The 19,507-nt window shown below is 42.0% G+C and overlaps 2 protein-coding genes across 4 annotated transcripts in view; one reads left to right on the top strand and one right to left on the bottom strand.

Annotated features, from left to right (window-relative positions):
- Positions 1 to 19,507, top strand: part of FBXL13 (F-box and leucine rich repeat protein 13) — a 201,209-nt gene that overhangs the window by 81,751 nt on the left and 99,951 nt on the right. The window lies entirely within an intron of this gene.
- The window catches only part of LRRC17 (leucine rich repeat containing 17), a 40,622-nt gene continuing 26,547 nt past the window's right edge, over positions 5,433 to 19,507 (bottom strand). Inside the window, exons 2-4 of the mRNA XM_030556209.1 lie at positions 15,227 to 16,119; positions 10,911 to 11,066; positions 5,433 to 9,072 (exon numbers count right to left, since the gene is read on the bottom strand). Of these exons, the coding sequence (XP_030412069.1) occupies positions 8,669 to 9,072; positions 10,911 to 11,066; positions 15,227 to 15,992 (1,326 nt within the window). The 5' untranslated portion in view covers positions 15,993 to 16,119 and the 3' untranslated portion in view covers positions 5,433 to 8,668. The remainder of the gene's footprint in view (positions 9,073 to 10,910; positions 11,067 to 15,226; positions 16,120 to 19,507) is intronic.

Here is a 19,507-nt window from a genome sequence, read left to right on the forward strand (position 1 = left end):
GGTTGTGTCCGGGCTCTTCGCGTGGAGCCGCCGCCTCCTCGCTGCCTCCTTGCTTCCCCCCGGGCCGGTCTCTCTGCTGCCGCTGTCCGGGAGAGGAGGTGAGCGGCTCGGGCCGTGGCCCCTGCTCCTCGCTCCCTCTCATGCGCTCTGACGCCGGGCGCTGCTGGGGCCCCGGCCGGGCAGCGCGGGGAGCCCAGGCGGCCGGGCTCGGCGCCGCTCCCGCTCTGGTCTTGGGTATGTGTGGGTCTCTGCGCGGGGCGCTCCGCGGGCAGAGGTGGGCGGCAGCTGCCACACGTGAGTGTCCGTTGTCTCCTCAGCTGGAGTCCTGTGGCTATGGCTGGGGGGGCTGGTCCGAGCCGCTTGTTTTCTGTGTTTCACACAGAGCGATTGGTTCAGGAGAAGAGAGGGGAAGAGGCTGTAGATCATTCTTTGTGTGGTCGGGGATTGCGTTGTTGCGGTTGGCCAATCGCGTGATTAGAGGCATGGTAAGCGCGTGATTTTTCTTTCTGTCCAATTAGATTGCTAGCATGTATGATGTTAGCCCACATGATTGGTTCTTATGTAACCAGACTTAACTATATAAGGAGGTAGTGGAAAAGAATAAAGGTGATTCCTGACTTGTTTGCAGCTGTGTTGACTGTGTGAATTTTCTTCGCTCCGCATGAGATACCACACAGTGTCACAAGATATTTATGTGCCAGATGCGCTAAAGATTCATATGTCCCTTCATGCTTCAATCATCATTCCAGGGGAATTATGTCCATGCTGATGACAGGTTCTGCTCAATAACAATCCAAAGCAGTGCAGACCAACACATGTTCATTTTCATTATCTGAGTCAAATGCCACCAACAGAAGGTTGATTTTTCTTTTTTGGTGGTTTGGGTTCTGGAGTTTCTGCACTGGAGTGTTGCTCTTTTAAGACTTCTGAAAGCATGCTCCACACCTCGTCCCTTTCAAATTTTGGAACGCATTTCAAATTCTTAAACCTTGGGTCAAGTGCTGTAGCATCTTTAGAAATCTCACATTGGTACCTTTATGTTTTGTGAAATCCCCAGTGAAAGTGTTCTTAAAATTAACAACATATTATCGGTAATCATCCAAGACTGCTATAACATGAAATATATGACAGAATGTGGCTAAAACAGAGCAGGGGACATACAGTTCTCTCCCAAGGAGTTCAATCACAAATATAATTAGCACATTTTTTTAAACTTCATCATCATGGAAACACGTCCTATGGAATGGTGGCCAAAACATGAAGCAGCATACGAATGTTTAGCATATCTGGCGCCTATATACCTTCCAATGCCAGCTACAGAAGTGCCATGCAAATGCCTGTTCTCACTCTCTGGTGACACTGTAAATAAGAAGAGGGCAGCATTATCTCCTGTAAATATAAACAAACTTGTTTGTCTTAGCGATTGGCTGAACAAGAAGTAGGACTGATTGGACTTGTAGGCTCTAAAGTTTTACATTGTTTTGTTTTTTGTGCAGTTATGTAACAAAAAAAATCTACATTTGTAAGCTGCACTTTCACGACAAGGGGATTGCACTACAGTACCTGTATGAGGTGAATTGAAAAATACTATTTCTTTTGTTTATCATTTTTATAGTGCAAACACTTGTAAGCAAAAATAATATACACCTTGATTTCAATTACAACACTGACTACAATATATATGAAAATGTAGCAAAAATCCAAAATATTTAATAAATTTCAATTGGTATTCCATTGTTTAACAGTGCGATTAAAACTGTGCCAACTTTCAAATCTCTTCTCTAAAGTATGAGGGTGCTAGAGCTTCTTAAAGACTAGGTTGCCAGAATTGTTTAATATAGGCAAACCATGTTTTCCCCTTGCTTTGTTCTCGGAATCAGCTGAACCATTTTGACTTAAATTTAAAAAATAAATAAATAATCAGACTGAAACAGACACCTGGCATGGAAAATTTCAGCCTAAATGGCTGTCAAAGTTATAAGCAAGTGAAAAAAGTTTGTGATAATGGGAAGTGTGGGGAACCATCATAATAAAGTATCAGAGGGGTAGCCATGTTAGTCTGGATCTGTAAAAGCAGCAAAGAGTCCTGTGGCACCTTTTAGACTAACAGACGTATAGGAGCATGAGCTTTCATGGGTGAATACCCACTTCCGACGAAGTGGGTATTCACCCACGAAAGCTCATGTTCCAATACGTCTATTAGTCTATAAGGTGCCACAAGACTCTTTGCATCATAATAAACAGTGCCAATTGCCTCACCTACAGTTAATCATAGCACAGTAGTAACTTCTGTATTTTGTGGGTCTTTATCAGTGCATAGCTTTTAATATAAATGTCTCTAATTTTGGTACAGTTTTAAAATATGTGGTCGCAGCAGAGGTACACCTTGAATGTGATGGCAGAGGGATAGGAGTGCCCTGTCCTGGGCACCACGGCAACTGCTCTAGTCCTTCTGAGTCCCGCTCTCACCTCTTCCCCTCTGCTTGCACACAGTTACTGCCTCCCCTTTGGCAGAGATGTGCCCTGCCCTTGCCTACTGCTGTGTCGAGGGGCAGGAGCTGGCCAGAACCTGATTGTTTGGGAGCTGAGCCAGTCAGCTAATGGGGAGGCAGTAACTGGAGCTGGATGGTGTGGGTGAAATTGGAGGGGAAATGGAGCTGAGCATGGGTGGAAACATTAGATCAGCCCCTGCAGTATTTCCATTTTGGGGGTGCCATCCACTGTTGCCCTGGTACTGGGGCACTGTTTGCTTGTGGTATTCAAACTTTATATCTCTGTTAAGCAGTAGATCATTTATTACAGTTCTTCCCTGATTAGTGATAATGAGAGTCCTTTTCGAATAGTGTACTTATGAAGAATACTTACTGCTACCCCTACCCGTAAGGTTGTATGTCTAATTGTTTTTTCTCACCTCCTCTGTAAAAAGACTATTTTCCACTAATGTATAGTATTGATTACCTAGAACTAGATCAAGGCAACTAGTAAGTTAAAATGCGCTTTTGCTTATCTTAAACCTGCACATCAAAGACACTAAATTTTATTCTATATGACTGGACATTATATCTACAAACTGTGTATCTTTCTATAATTGCTGAAATTCTGTATCTTCAGCAGGCTCAAAATCAAAGATTATAACCATTTTTAACTGTTCACTTTCATTTGTTAAAAGTGATTCTTGGTAGTACTGTCTGTGTGATTGTCTGCAAAGAATCTAAAAGAAGTGTATATTCGAAACAGCTTGTTCTAATTATTATGGATATTCAGTAATCCACTTTAAGAGTGAAAGACCTTTCAATCAGTGTTTTTTTCTATTCAAATTAGTATCAACAATTTATTCTGTTACAAATCCACTGATACTGGGCATACAGCCTGCTTGTGCATATCTTTTGAACTGTTATGGAAGCTTGATTGAGGCAGAGAGTAAGATACGATGCTTTTAAAATTGCTGCAGGCCTATTTTCCATCCTGCTGTTTTCAGATTGCTGAAGATCGTATCAGAGTGCCACTCCTCAAAGGTTTTCTTGCTAACAAACTAAATTGAATTGTCTGTTCAAGTATAGCCTAAAGCAGTGGTTTTCAAACTTTTTTCCTGGCGACCCAGTTGAAGAAAATTGTTAATGCCTGCAACCCAGCAGAACTGGGGCAGAGGGGTTTGGGATGTGGGAGGGGCTCAGGGCTGGGGCAGAGGGTTGGGCTGTGGGGGTGAGGGCTGTAGGTGGGGCCAGGGATGAGGGATTTGGGGTGCAGGAGGGGGTCAGGGACTGGGCTGGGGGTGTAGGCTCTGGGGTGGGGCCGGAGATGTGGGGTTTGGGGTGCAGGAGGGGGCTCTGGGTTTAGGAGGGCTAGGGCTGGGGCAGCAGGTTTGGACACAGGAGGGGGTCAGGCTCTTGGGTAGGGCTTGGGATGAGAGGTTTGGGGTACAGGAAGGGGCTCTGAATTGGGGGTGCTCAGGGCTGGGGCACGGCATTGGGACATGGGGTTGGGGTGCGGGCTTACCTCGGGCGGCTCCTGGTCAGCGGCACAGCGGGGGTGCTGAGGCAGAGTTCCTGCTTGTCCTGGCACTGCAGACTGTGCTAAGCCCTGGAAGCAGCCAGCAGCAGGTGTGGCTCCTAGGCAGAGGAATGCAAGGGGCTCCATGTGGCTCTCACCTACAGGCACCACCCCCCAAGCTCCCATTGGCTGGTTCCTAGCCAATGGGAGTGTGGAGCCGGTGATCAGGGAGAGGGGCAGTGTGCAGAGCCCTGTGGCCCTGCCACCTAGGAGCCAGACCTGCTGCTGGCTGCTTCCAGGGCGCAGCGCATTATCAGAACCGGTAGGGACTAGCCTGTGTTAGCCAGGCAGCACTGCCAACAGGACTTTTAACAGCCCGGTTGGCGATGCTGATCAGAGCCACCATGTCCCATTGCCTTACATTCCATGACCCGTACTGGGTTGTGACCCGCAGTTTGAAAACCACTGGTCTAAAGATGTCATGAGCTTTCCACTCTAACTGCCATGAACCACAGTTCTGATCTCATTCTAGATGAATCCAAGATTACATAGCTTTTTGGCAACCTTTTTTTTAATTGTTAACGATAGAACCGCACTGACCTTGGCTGGTTTTTAGGGCTGGTTGGCTGGCTAAACAAGTTTTGTATTTGCTACCCTGAATGAACCAATTGCAAAATGTTGGGAGTTTAATTGTTTTTATGCATTCATGTATTTCTACTTTTGTGGGTAAGGTATGTGCATGATATGTATATTGTAGCAGTTTGTTTTGTTTCTGCAGTTATAATACACTTCCCAAACTGACAAACTCAAACTGACTTTGTGCCAAAAGGAAAATAAGCATATTGGAGGGATAAAATACAACTCATTGTTTGTGGTATTACTCCACCCACCCAGTGATCTGTAACAGGGGAGAAATCCTGGGGAACTATTTGACCTCCAAATGTACCTGGGAGTTGCATTCAGAGCTTGCTGCTATAAGTATTCACAGCACAGGAACTGAAGATTTGGCAAGGAGTGCTCCGCTGATTCCCAAGGTCAATGCATTCTAGAAGGCATCCACATTTTGTGATAGTTTTGTTTTTAATAAGAATTACAGTTTTTAGGGACCCCCAAACACTACACTCATTAAAAGAAAGAGAAAAGCTCCCAGATACAGCTGTTTATTGGAGTTGGAGGAGAAAGGAATGTAATAAAGAGAGAGATGGGTGACAGGAAAAAAAGAAAATAAGGGGGCTGTAGGAGTTAGGAGGGTTGGCCCAAGATTTTCTAACATCATTTGGATTCAGAAATACTCTCGGGGGCATTTGTACTTAAATGGTAGAGAAGAAGAAATTTTAAGATGCAAGTGTGATTTGTGGTTGTGGTGCTTCAATGGAGGACATGTTCTGATTTATAGCAAATGGCAGATCAGCTTTTTTAATAAATAAACCACTCCCCTATAATTCTACAGTTTTTATTTTTTTCCTGATCTGCTATTTCTCCTCTTCCATTTTTGTGCATCCCTTTCTCTTTTCTATACATTTCTTTCTCTCGCTTTTTAATTTGGCTGTCCTCTTCTGTTGTTTGGTTCCACACTGTTGTGATCCTTTTTGCTCCAGCCCCATTTCTGTTCTTACTATTGTAACTAACCTTTTTTTCCTCACCACCTCCCCTTTCTGGGTCACTACAAAGATTAACGTACATCAAACACTGACGTGTTCCAGGTAGATTGTCAGTTTTCCCAGAGTTCTAGAACCTTGTGGGTTCACAATAACCACTTGCACACATGTCTATTATATAAAGGTTTTTTAGTGCCTTTGGCCTAAGGGAAATAATGCAGTAACCCTAGGCATGAAGGATTACAGTTGACTGTAATTAATTATACATACTGTAATTACTAGTTTAAACCCCTTGAAGCAGTCCAAGAAAAGGTGCACAGTTAATGCTGCTTTTAGAAACTCTTCAGGCCTGGGGTGCACCTTCCAGTCCATCCCTCTTTTGAGGGCAAAGTCTTTTTCTCCCACCTTCCGTATCAAAGATCTGGGTAGATTCCACCTGAAGTTTCCTTTCTTTTGGTACTGTTTCAGGAGTCTTTCTTGGTTATCTCCTTCAGTGTAGTGATGTCTGTGCTCACAGGCTCCTCCTGCAGGGCAATTATCAAAACATAATCCCCCTGAGCCTCCAATTTGATATGTCCTCTTTTTACTGGGCTCTACTCCCTGTGTTAAGTGATAGGCAGTGTATTCAGCTTTATCTCTTTAAGAAATTCTTACTCTTGATTGTCTTCTATGATAGTTTCCAGTCTCTGGAACTCTTCTGTAGCAGCAGCATACTCTCATGCCACTATTTCTTTGAAAAGCATGAAGAGCTGGTCCACCTAACCATTAATGCCTCTTAATCAGTTGTTTTCCATGTATCACTGCTACTCCCAAGGGTGTTGGCCCTAGTGGGACTACTTGAGTGACAGTTTGATGATTCAGTATCACTGTAATCTTTAGATTTGTCACTTGCAGCAACTCAGCCACATCTCAGACTTTAACTTCACGCACACAGCTCCTTGATTGCTAACTCTTCTGTTAGAGATCTTCCACACAGCATCCCACCTATGCTCTGCACCTGGCTGGTAAGTTGTCTCTTCTGGACCTGATCCTGGCTTTCCCCTGGCTAGTCTTTTTAAAACACCGCCTGTCTAGGTGCAGTGCTGGCTTTTTGTCCATAACAGTTGACATGGAGTGGTTTATAAACTCACTTTTTCCTCCTCAGCTTTTCTTCACTAGCTCTACTGCCAAAAACTGCTGTTCTCTTATGGGTCCACTATCTGTCCTTTTCATCCCTTCTCAGTAGTTCTGCTGTTCTTGGTTGCCCTCTTCCCTACCATCCTGAGGATCTCTGTGCCGGTAAAAGCCCCAAGATTTGGAGAAGAGGGGGTAGTTCAGTTGATGCTAGCTACTGTCTGCACAAGATTTTTTCTTCCTGGAGCTTTTAAATGTTCCAGGAGGTACCACCTGATAAAATAAATTTTGTTGGCCAAGTGGGAAGTTCTTCCAACCTCCCAAGATAATCTTTATTTTTAAGATAATTCTGGGGCTGGGGACAGTGATGAGTAATGCAACGGTAGGTTAGCTACACAACTCTTCAGAGGGTACGCAAAACTGTCTAAGTTCTTCAGTTTGGCAACATAGCAGCTGTAAGTGATTGACTTATTACAAGAATAAGGGGTGTGAAAGAATGCCTCAGATCACATCACATTTTCTGCTAAAGGATTCTTTGGCACTCCCTCACACTCTTACCATATCCTGAATTTCTCTCTGGTTTAATGTTTTATATTAGAAAAAATGGTTACCAAATGCCCTGGATTACATTTTTAATGCAAAACAATATATGTGAGCTTTTGGGCAGGAGGGAGGGATCCATGGCCACTAGAATGCAGTATAGAGTTTGAAAGCTACATTTTTTCCCTCCATACAGCCTTCCAGATCTCTTCCGATGGTCAGTTGCTTGCATGTATTGTCAGACATTTCAAATGCAGAGCCTGATTCTGCTTCCTACACTCCTGCATAACTGTCAGTGATGTATGAGAGGAGGCGTGATCTGGAGTTTGAGCTGAGACCTCTGAGTCTGATCTCAGACCTGCCACCAATCTGGTGTGTGGTCTTGGGCAACTCACTTAACCCTTCTTTGTCATCATTTCCCCGGAAGGGATGCTAATGCCTACCTCAGAGAGGAAGTGTTCAGACTGGTTAATATTAACTGATGCAAACTTTAAAAAAGAAAATACTTTATAGATGCTAAATGTTATCAGTCAGTGGAAGTATTGCTAGGTAAATGAGTGTTGGATCATTCCCTTTCTTGGGAATATTGGGCAGTAAGGGTCCTTGCCCTGAGGGGTACTGACCATCTATCTGATGTTCATATATGTATGTGAACTCCTCACAGCCTTTAATGTATTTATCCTCATAACATCCATGTGAGGTAGGGAAGTGCTATTATTATCATTACAGATGGGGAACTGAGGCACAGAGAGACTAAGTGACTTGCCCAATGTCACAGAAGAAGTCTGTGTCAGAACAGGATATTGGGCTTGGGTCTCCTAAGGCCCAGACTAGCACCCTGATCACTGGAGTGTTCTTTCTCTCTATTCCATGTGCAATTCCTGTTGATTTTGTACTCTGTTCTAGTTCAGTTTGCAATTTGATTATTTGGTATAAATATCACACACAAGAGAACTGCTGCATAAAATGTACAGAACTATTCCTGGGAACAATTCAAGGAGCCAATAAATATAAAGAAATTGCAATACGTTCAACACAGAGGAGCTTTGGGCCCAGTCCTGCATTGAGTTCCATGAAAATGCAGGGTCTGCCCATGCAGAGCAAACTGCAGGATCATGCCTGGCTGTACATAAGATGATTTGTTCCCACTATAGATCTATATCTATACATTTATATTGTGTAGGTTCAAATAGTTACTCAAACACATAGCAAGGGTGACCAAAAACAAATGGTCAGAAACAGTCAATTTTTAAAAAAAGATGATGTGTAACTAATACCATCATGTCGTTAGTAACTTCAATTAAAAAAATCTATGTAAGCAGATATTTCCTTATGGACAAACAACACAAGTAACAAAAATGTAAACAGGATTTTTTCTGACATAAAAATATGAAAAATTTGAATCTAGTAATAAAAAAATTCCCAAATTAACCTATTACAGTGACAATTACACCATGCTTCTTTACTGTTTGAACTGATTGTTCTTTGTGTCGTTCCCATTCCTCATCTTCTTTGTCCTGCTCAAATGTTTCTGGATAAACTGGCAGCTTGTCTTTTGGACACTCCTCATAATAACTTCGGACATATTTTCCAACATACCACCCTTTGTATTCCTCAGGCGTTTCGCATTCTAGGCCAGTGTAGTGAACGTTGTAGTGATGCTCTAACCAGTAGAAAAGGTAATGAATGTTGTAATCACATCTCCAAGGGTTCTCTTTCAGCCATAATATTTTCAAAAAGTAGAGGTCTTCTAATACTCCATATTCAAAATTTTGCAGTGTGTTGTTTGATAAATCAAGCTCCTCTAAGTTAATGAGTCCTGAAAAAGCAGCTGGTCAATTAAAAAAAAAGTTATTGAAATGTAGAATTGATAGAATAAAATAGAAAAATATCCTTGTAACAGGGGAAACATTCTCATATTAATATGGATTAAACAGTATTCTTATATACATTGGTCAAAAATCACTGGTTTATATTTTTTATTAAAAGGCTACAATAAAGGCTTCTAGTAAACTGAAACATAAAAGTGTGGATCTACTCTGAGAAGTGACACGTAAACCTTCACAACAAATCTGGTGTATTTAGAGTCACTTGCACTTAATTTACTGAGAAATATAAATTTTCTCTGCTTGTTTACTCCTGTTAGCACAATAGAGATTACACAGCAAAGAGCTGGTGAGCTGGAATCTAATTGTGCGTCATGAGAGAATTGTTCCAGTAATCAGTTATATCAGTGCCACACTCATAATTACCAGTAATATAGGTTTTGCAGGCCAAATCAGAAATTCATTGACATCTCTGCAGCTCCACTGTCTTCAAATTGTACTCAGGCCTTGACTAGACACTGGGTTGTACAGCTTTAACTATACTGGCAATGGGGCTACCCAAGTGAAATGAAGGCTGGCCTGTACACAGATTTTGTTCTGGTATAACTATTTTGGTTAGGGATATGATGTTTTTTGGGCTGAAATAGCTATACTGGTATGCATGCCTAATGTGGACATAGTTGTACTGGTATAAAGGTGCTTTATGCTGGTATAATTTATGTCCCTTTTCATATGGGAATAAGCAAAACACTTGTATACTGGTATAACTATGTCCACACTAGGGGGAGTTTACCACTTTAACTATATCAGTAAAGCTGTACAACCTTTGCAGGTAGGCAAGGCAAGACAACAGAATTGCGGAGATATGAGTAAATTTCTGATTTGGCCTATCCATCTATTACTGGTAATAATGATGAGAAAGAGTTAATCTAATTTTACAGTTAATTCCCACCCAGCTTAAGTTTGCTGGACTGCTAGTTATGAAAAAACAAACCCTACTTACTGAGTATATTTGATAGGGAGCCAATGAGAGACAATAAACATGGAATTAAACAACGGCATTTTTATAAAGCCGCATTTCAGAGAAAAACCCACCTTTTAAATAAACCCACTTTGTGGTCATTATATAGCACAGAACTTAGTTTAAGGAGTCTAGTAATGTATTATTTTTTACCTCTTAAACACTATTTTATTGATGTCACTGTTGTCCACTGTTACTAAACTTCTAGAATGCTACAGCAGAAAGCAGTCTATTCATGTTTGTGTTCCTTACTTCTGTCTCCTTCCTGTTTCTGACTGTTTTCATCATATAAAAATATACACACATACTGAACAAATAGTCTACAATATTTTGCACTAAATCAATGCTATTTTGAGATCTAGTAATATAACAAAGTGTCTCAAAAATATCAAATTTCATTAACTTTTTCAGTCTCTATGTTATAGTGACTCCTATAATTTAAAAGCAGCCATATAAACTTAAGCCAAATTTTGTCAGATTTGGCAAGTAGTGTTTAAAGATATATTTAATTACATAGCATTTGGGTATTGATTAGTCTTAAGTCCCAAAAATTCCATTTTTGCTCCTTTTCTGCTTGAAATTAAGAGTACCCCAAATCCATGCTTGCTACATTGACTTCAGTGAGGTTGCCCAAGATGCATGTCTGCAGTTTGGCTCTATAAAATCAATGCATCTGAGGGCAGAATTTGGTCCAAGCTGTTAAGTTTTCTGATCTTCTAGATTTTTCTCATTTAGAATATATATGATAAAGACATAGCCAATGCTAATAATTAATAAAGCACACAGTTTACTATTTGTATAAATATATAGAGTTGTTCTTACCAGGATCTATGTAAACTATTCCATTACTGCTAAGGTTTAATATCTTCAGTTCATTAACATCTTCAAACTCCTTGGCTCGTAGTTGTTTGATTTTGTTGTTAGATAAATCGAGTTTAACAATATCTGGAGGTATGTTAGCAGGAACTTGCTTTAACTCTTAAAAAAAATGAAAAGATGGATGTTATATTGTCTATAGATTATCTCTACTACTTGCATGTCGCTGTAAGAGCAGTTTGTGCTAGGATATAAAGATGACCTGTGTTCCTTGCATTTAGAGATAGATAGGGGTGTAACTTTCAGAAAAATACAATTTTGAAAGTATCATAGAATGTCAGGGTTGGAAGGGACCTCAGAAGGTTATCTAGTCTACCCTCCTGACAGATTTTTGCCCCAGATTCCTAAATGGCCCCCTCAAGGATTGAACTCTCAACCCTGGGTTTAAGCAAGCCATTGCTCAAACCCCTAGAACCATCCCCCCCATGCTTACTAAGCATCTGGGGAAAAAACAGAAATACTTCATATATCTTGCATCTTTCTAATTCCCTTCCTGCTCCTTCTGTTCATCTAGCACGGACCACCCCTGGTCCATTCTCAGTCTTTTCACACTGTTAATGTGAAAGTTATTTCTCATGCAACTCCTGTTGACTGGAACACCCTAACATGAATGTCCATTTTTACGTTTCATCTGAAATAATTTCTCTTCTTTATGCTAGTACATAGTAACATCTCTTCCTATACTTTAAATTTTTATTTTAACTTGTATGCAGCTAATTAATGGTACAAAAGTGCTATACAAATGAAGGGCTTGATTGTAGTGCACTTTCTCACTTAAATGAAACTAGTGGGGCTACTTGTGTGAGTAGGTGTTCATCACTGTGAGAAAGTGTTCCAGAATCAGACCCTAGGATACTGTATTGTACCATTTGTTTCACACTATCAAAAGTTGATGTGTTCTAAGTATTAACAGCAATGAAAATACTATAGTTGCTATCCTTATGTAAAGCACTGAGGCATTTCTAGGCTTTTTGTATATATCTATGCCATACACACCTCTACCCCGCTATAACACGACCCAATATAACATGGGTTCGCGTATAGCGTGGTAGCAGCAGGGCTCTGGTGGCGCTTTAAAGGGTCTGGGGCTCTGGCTGCTGTGGGGAGCCCTGGGGCCTTTAAATCACCACTGGAGCCCTGCTGCTGCTACCCCGGGGCTGCAGCAGTGGGGCTACCCCAGTATAACGGGGTTTCAGCTATAACGCAGTAGGGATTTTTGGCTCCCCACGACCGTGTTATAGCAAGGTAGAGGTGTATATGGCTCACTATTACTATGTTACCTGAGCACCTCACAATCTTTAATATATTTATCCTCACAGCACCACTATGAAGTAGGGAAGTACTATTAATCTTGTTTTACAGATTGGGAACTAAGTAACAAAGAGTCTAAGTGACTTACCCAAGGTCACATAGGAAGTCTGTGTCAGAAAAGGACATTGGACTTGGATTTACCAAGTCCAGGGCTAGTGCCCTTCCTTCAATGAGCTAAATTCTGCTTAGACAGGCTTCTTACTCCCTGACTTCTTTTAAGGTCCGTTGCATAGCCCACATGAGCAGCAGGTGGAATTTCAAATCCTGCTCTCAAAGGAGCACAGTCTGGCTACATGGTACTCCAAAAGTTATGGGGAGGCTGTGCAAGAAAGATCCAAAGTGATGGCTTTAACACCTAATGAACCACATAGAGTGAGAAGGAAATAATGTGTCCCAAGAAAAGATTTAGCAATGTGCCTTTGAGGCATAGAAAAGTAGTAGTGCTAGAGGATGCATTTTTTAAAATGTATAATTTTGTTGGCAGGCACTTTGATTTTTTATCAAGAGCTAGTTCTGTATCTATTTTTGGGGAAAAAAACATTTTATTTTGGCTGACATGATGATGTTTAAGAAGTAGCCACTGTGAATGCCTGGGGACAGATCCTCAGCAGATGTAAACTGTTAGAGTTCCATTGACTTTGGAGCTCTGACAGTATAACTAGCTAAGGATCTGCCCCAGTGTCACTACTTTTCTTAATGGTTTATCAACCCAGAGGTTCAGCTTACTTCTTATGGTTTCCCAGAGACTGTATAAGAGTGTTTAATGGAAGAACTGTATCATATCAGACTTATTCATCTAGTTCCATTGAGATACTGTAGCATCATTATTTCTAATAACATTTTAAGATCCAAATTATAGTGGATTTTGTAATTTATCCAAAATTTCCACTGAGATTTGGTCACATACATGGAAAAATGTTTTCTTATCATACTTTGTCACTGGACCAGTTTGTGTCTGAGTTCAACTGCACTAACTTTAAAATCAGTGAGATAAAGAGAGTGAAAAACAAAAACAAAACCCTAACAGCATTGTAAGTAAGAAATGAATAAAAGTGAGCTAGGAGGAAAGGGTAACAGGGAAAATCAAAAGGAGGAAGTAGCCTTATAGGGAAAGAATGGGGGAGGGAGGAGGAAGAAGAACAGGAATGAGCATTGGGAAAAAGGAGGTAGGAGGACAGAAGATTTCTGACATGACATACAGATTGTGTACACCATGTGGTCACAGGCTGAAGCCTTGAATTTATGTACATTTCTTGTCTCCTCATACTGACTTCTGAGCTTTTCTATCCTTCTTCTAGCTGACACAGAGAGCAGCAAAGACAGAGTCTCCCTGGAATCAAGGGTAGGGGACAGGAACACAATAAAAGCAGGTTTCAGTGTGGTAGCCGTGTTAGTCTGTGTCAGCAAAAAGAATGAGGAGTATTTGTGGCACCTTAGAGACTACAAATTTATTTGGGCATAAGCTTTCATGGGCTAAAACCCACTTCATCCAATGGGTTTTAGCCCACGAAAGCTTATGCCCAAATAAATTTGTTAGTCTCTAAGGTGCCACAAGTACTCCTCATTCTTTTTACAATAAAAGCAGTTATATAAATGTACAGTCACAGTAAAGCAAATGGAAGAAAATAGCACAGCAGGTTGGCAAGCATGTTACAAGATAAAAATAGCTAACAGTCAGGCACTACAGTTTTGGATTTTGCAAAAATTGGGCAAAATCCTCCCTAAGTAGACTACTTCCACATCTTTGTACTGTTTTTTATTTTATGTTTTGTAAAGTTGAAGCATGAACTGAATGTAGTTTGCAATGGGTGTAACCAGAGAACAGTTCTCATCAGAATTTTTTTTGTTTTTCTTTGGTAGTTCTCATGGGATAAAATATGGGAAATAAAAAGCAAAGACTAACCTGGACTTGTATGTTTACATCTCCCAGATGTCAAGTATCAGAGGGCTAGCCATGTTAGTCCGGATCTGTAAAAGCAGCAAGGAGTCCTGTGGCACCTTATAGACCAACAGATGTTTTGGAGCATGAGTTTTCGTGGGTGAGTACATCCAACGAAGTGAGTATTCACCCACGAAAGCTCATGCTCCAAAACGTCTGTTAGTCTATAAGGTGCCATAGGACTCTGCTGCTTTTACAGATCTCCCAGATGGGCAACTATTTACTCTTCAGGTTCAGTTATGGCTCCTAAGACCCTGAGATGCATTTAGGGAAGGGAGGAAGCACTCTTCCTGGTAGCAGTACCTGGAAGCATATGACTTTGAAATGCCTCCTGGGCACTGGGAGGAAGAACAGGGAGAGGCTACAGCTGTTCAAAAGGAACAGCTGGTACTTTAAACTATGCAGGAAACCTGGTACACATAGGGTGGGACGACAATGTCTTTCCATTGAGTCGGGCCCTTTCTGGGGCTTCTGAGTGCTGCTGGCAGCTCCCTGCTATCAAATTATGGCTACCCTTGTGCACTGGAAGAGGGGGAAGAGCTCCCTGTGCTCTTCCCTCTGTCAGTGCAGTCACTTTGAAACAACTATAATTTTGTTTGTAGATTTATTGGCATATGTAAAAGTAGCTTTACTGTAGTAAAACCAGTCAAAATTGGCTCTGCTGCTACAATAATTTAAGTATGTGCTTAACTTTGTTGTTGCGAGCACTCTTACTGATTTCAGTTGGAGTATTCAACTGAATACTAATATTCTGCTAATAAAATTAAATACATGCAGGAGTTTTTGCAGAATTCGTCTCTAAAATGGAAATGAAATACTGCAAGAATTCCAGTTACACTCTTTATAATCACAAGAACAAAGAATTTGGTCTTACCATTTAAAAAAAAAATAAAGCAGAAAATGTCTAGAACCATACTGATTTTCTATAACCTACTTAACTAGAGAAGAAATATAACAGCAAAGAAGCAAGAACGTTAAACTTTGTCACTGAATTAAAAATAAGTAAACAAACCTTTTCTTTTGCAATCCAATGTTTGTATGGGAAATACATAAATATGACAAAGAGAGGAATCAAATTCTGGTTTGACAACTTTAGGCTTTGTTGCTGCTAGATTTTTGGGGTCCAGTCTTTCCTCTTCAGTACATAGACGTTCAACTTTTATCTGCTTTAGCTTTTGATCTTTCAGTTCTATTGGGTGTACACACTTGGCATAATTTCCCAAGTTCCTGTTTGTTGGAACCTGCAACATCGTAATAAGAGTTTCCATCTCACAGGTGCAATGCCAAGGATTATCATAAAGACGCAGATAGTTTAGAAGGGGCATATAAATAAAAACTTCCTCTGACAAAATCTTAATCTGGTTATGCTGAAGTAAGAGTGTGGTAAGTTTGTTTAAACCAAAAAAAGCCTCACTTCCAATTTTTGATATTTCATTCTGTTGTAAATCCAGACTTTTTAATGTTTTATACTTGGAAAACATATTATTCTTCAGTTTGCGAATCCTATTTCTTGCTAGCAGCATGTGTCTTAAATCCTCAGGCCAATCAGGAGACACAAAAGTCAGTTTTCTTTCATGGCAATCTAAGTATTTCTCATGAAGGTAAGTATACACATCACAGGGGAGGCCTGGGGCATAATGCTTAACAGTACTAGATGCTTTTCTTAAGCTGTTTGTCCTTCCATTATTTGCTTTGTTTCTCAAACTCCCATTCCTTGTCTTCCTAAAGTAGGCTGCTTTACAAAAGAAAAGTAGTATTATAATAGTAACCACTTTCATTCTGACATCCAGCTGGCCCCAATTACTTTCTGTGACAGCTGGAACAGTCAAAGTATTCCTTTGCAATATAAGTTTGGAGCTAATATTGTTCCGGATCGAGGAGGTACAGCTGGTGGATGTGGAATCCCTGTGTAGGAAGAAAAGTGGAATATTAGAAAGTGTAAAATAGACATTTTCACAGAGATTGATACTTAAAATGAACCATTACAAAATGGTTCAGCCAGCACACTAGATTCATTCAGAACTTGAAAATTTCTCTGACAGGGACATTAAGGTCACTTATTGTTTAGTTGTTTTCACGCTCTCTATGATCCACTTTCATTCACTTTAATTAAATTTAGCAAGCTGTCAAAATACAGGGCTAGATTCTAGCTGGCTTTCGTTTAAGTGCACATACAGATTCAGGGGAAGGGCACAAGGATTCCTTTGCCCCATTGTGCCCTCTGCAGAAGAATCAAGCACAGTGCCAGTCCCTGGTACCATGGGCATGCAAGGACTCTCCCCGCCTAGCACACCAAGGAGTGCATATCATCCCAGAGGAACTGGCCAGCTGGAGAGAGTGGAGAATGCCCTCATTCTTAAGGGATGGTAAAGCATGTGCATTCCTCCTGTGTTCTGTGGAGGCATAATCCCTCCTGGAGTTCCCTTTGGTGTGATGTGGCTTTATATGTGCCTACTCAGGGCTGTGTACCAAGTATACAATATGGTCATAAAATTGTATGTTGGCAGGGACTTGTTAAACCCTGAGGTTCTCTCATTATCTGCTGTTTACTCCTCTTGCGTGATTCCAGCTGTTTGCAGGCCAAAGAGGGCCGGATGTGACTCCCTCTGGATCCTGTTCAGTATTGTTTATGAGTCAGCTGCAGGGCAATGCATGATTCCCTTGGCCTGTGCACGATGTCTCTGCAGGATGCAGAGTCCTTGTTGGTCTGAGAACTTTGAACAAATCCCACTTTTCAACACATACCATTATATGGTAGTTTTGTGTACCACTATACCATCACTGTGGTCTCAAAGGCCTTGTCTTCACTAGGAAAAAGGTGTATTCTTAACTCACGTTAACTAACATGAGATAAAATTATATTGAAGGCAGTTTTAGTTTATACATGAGTTAGCGGGTGCAATTGCGTAGCTAGTGGGGTGCAGGTAGGGTGACCAGATGTCCTGATTTTATAGGGACAGTCCCAATTTTGGGGTCTTTTTCTTATATAAGATCCTATTACCCCCCACCTCCGTCCCGATTTTTCACACTTGCTGTCTGGTCACCCTAGGTGCAGGGGATGCAGCCGCTTCCCCTCAGCACATTTTCCCAACAGCAGCGCCTTAATTAGGGGTTACCATGGCACCAGCGGGCGGGGCCCATGCTCTGCTCTGAAGCTTGGCCTGCCGGGCTGGCAGAGAGAGGGCAGTGGCAACCGAGAAGGTTACTGGGCATGCTCAGTTTGGGTGAGCGTGCTCAGTACACCCAGAGTAGGGAATTGGGAGTAGGAGCTGTTTGTGTCGTTACACTGGCACTGGGCTCCTGCAGGCAAGGGGGCAGCGCGGCCAGAAGAGCGAGGGGTGGCACAGCATGGCAGCCTGCAGCGTGACCAGAGGCGCCGTGGGGAGGCAGCGCGGCCAGAGGAACCATTGGGGAGGGAGTGCAGCGTGGAAGCTCGCAGCACGGCCGGAGGAGCCATGGGGGGAGCGGTGCGGCCGGAGGAGTGAGGGGGGTGCAGCATGGCAGCCCACAGCGTGGCTGGAGGAGCCATAGGGTGGCTGCGGGGGTAGCACGGCATGGCCAGAGGCGCCATGGGGGTGGGGTATGGCACGGCAGGAGGAGCCAGCCAAGGTGGGGGGGCGGAGGGGCCGGAGGAAGAGCCAAGGGGGCATGGCCAGAAGAGACGCCAAGAGGGGCGCCTTTTTGATGTTTGCTCCCCATGTTCTTAGAACCTGGCTACGCCACTGAGCAGGTGAAGATGAAGCTGTGGGAAAGCCTGTAATTTACCTTGACCTGTTAACTCATGTGAGAACTACAAACTGTCTGGTCTTCAGTAAGATTTTACTTTGTGCTTGTTAACTCGAGTGCAGAACTCACCTTTTTCGCTAATGAGGATGCACCCAAAAAGTACAGTCTTTAAAGGGTAGAATAAGTCGCTGTCTCGTTATCACTGACCTATTTGTAATATTTCTTTATTTCGATCAGAAATCCAAAGTTTGAAACTTAGTTTTATAATAGAAAATGAAAAAAGTTGTCTTTAAAAGTATAATTTAGTTGTTTCTTGCTAAAATAAAAAAGATTTATGCTGCTCCTGGATATAATTATTTTGTTGGCAAAGCCTCTGAATGGCTCCTCCGTTTTATTTCTGCACCTGCCAGCTCTCTCCTTATATCAACATTCTAGTAAAACACATAAACATCTTTAAAAAATGAACATTATAACTAGAGCCCTGTAAAATTCTTTTTATGTTTTATTATTTTTTGTGAATTTCTTTTGTTTTATCCAATAAAATGTTGTTTTATTTCTTTTTATTACATTTACATTAATACAGTATCACATGACCATATATAAATCAAAACAATGTATGCATCCCAGTTTATCTATACAACATCATTTATTAACATTACTCATTATTCTATGCCTTGAGACACTCACCAACCCCCACGAGAGTTAGCCAACCCCAAATACTCCAGACAGCTCCTTAAGTTTCCCCCTTTGAAATGTACCTAGTACTACAGCTTCCAAATAACATCCACTTCTCTGTGCCCACTCAGTGACACAAACCTCATGGAACACCCCGGATCTTCCCAACCCCTATGACTTCCTTTACCAGTCCCTCCACCCCAATCCCCCTCTGTATCCCCAGGTTTCTCTATGCCCCTTTATATATTCCCTCTTTCACACTGAACCTCAATCTCCCCCAGCCCCAGAAATCCCTCCCCATCACCCCTTAAATATTTCCCCTCCCCCATTGTGCACCATAACCCATCCCCCGTTAGTCCCAGGGACACCTCTCCTATCCTCCTCCACCATTGAGCCCCAACCTTCCCCCCATTAGCCTCTCTTCCATGAGAAAATCAGGGTCCTTCCCTGAGGGGTGGGAAGCCCTGCAGGGGAAGCTGTAGAGTAAGCCAGTGATATTCACACTGGAACATCAGCTCCTGTCCTGCAGGGCAGGACCCGGCTCCCCTCTCCAGCTGGCCCTTGAGGTTACAGTACACTCAGGTTTGGCTCCTCTGTCTTGATGAAAGGGGGCAACTGGGCCAAATTTGAGTGAGTGGCACTGCAATTCCAAATTTGACCAGCCTGCCCTCCCATTATGATGGAGGGGTGGCCAGGCCAAAGCTGAGCAGCATTGTGATCCCGTGTGCCAGGTCACAGCACCTGGAGTAGGGAGTTGGGCCCAACTGCATAGGGCAGGAGCTGCCGCTGCAGGCTGAGTTTCATGTTATGTCATTTTTATGTTCATTTTTGTTTTATTTCTTTATTTTGCATTTGCGAAATACATAGGGCTCTAATTATAATTACTGATTTT

This window comes from Gopherus evgoodei, chromosome 1 (genome assembly GCF_007399415.2).
Source record: "Gopherus evgoodei ecotype Sinaloan lineage chromosome 1, rGopEvg1_v1.p, whole genome shotgun sequence".
Taxonomy (NCBI): Eukaryota; Metazoa; Chordata; order Testudines; family Testudinidae; genus Gopherus; species Gopherus evgoodei.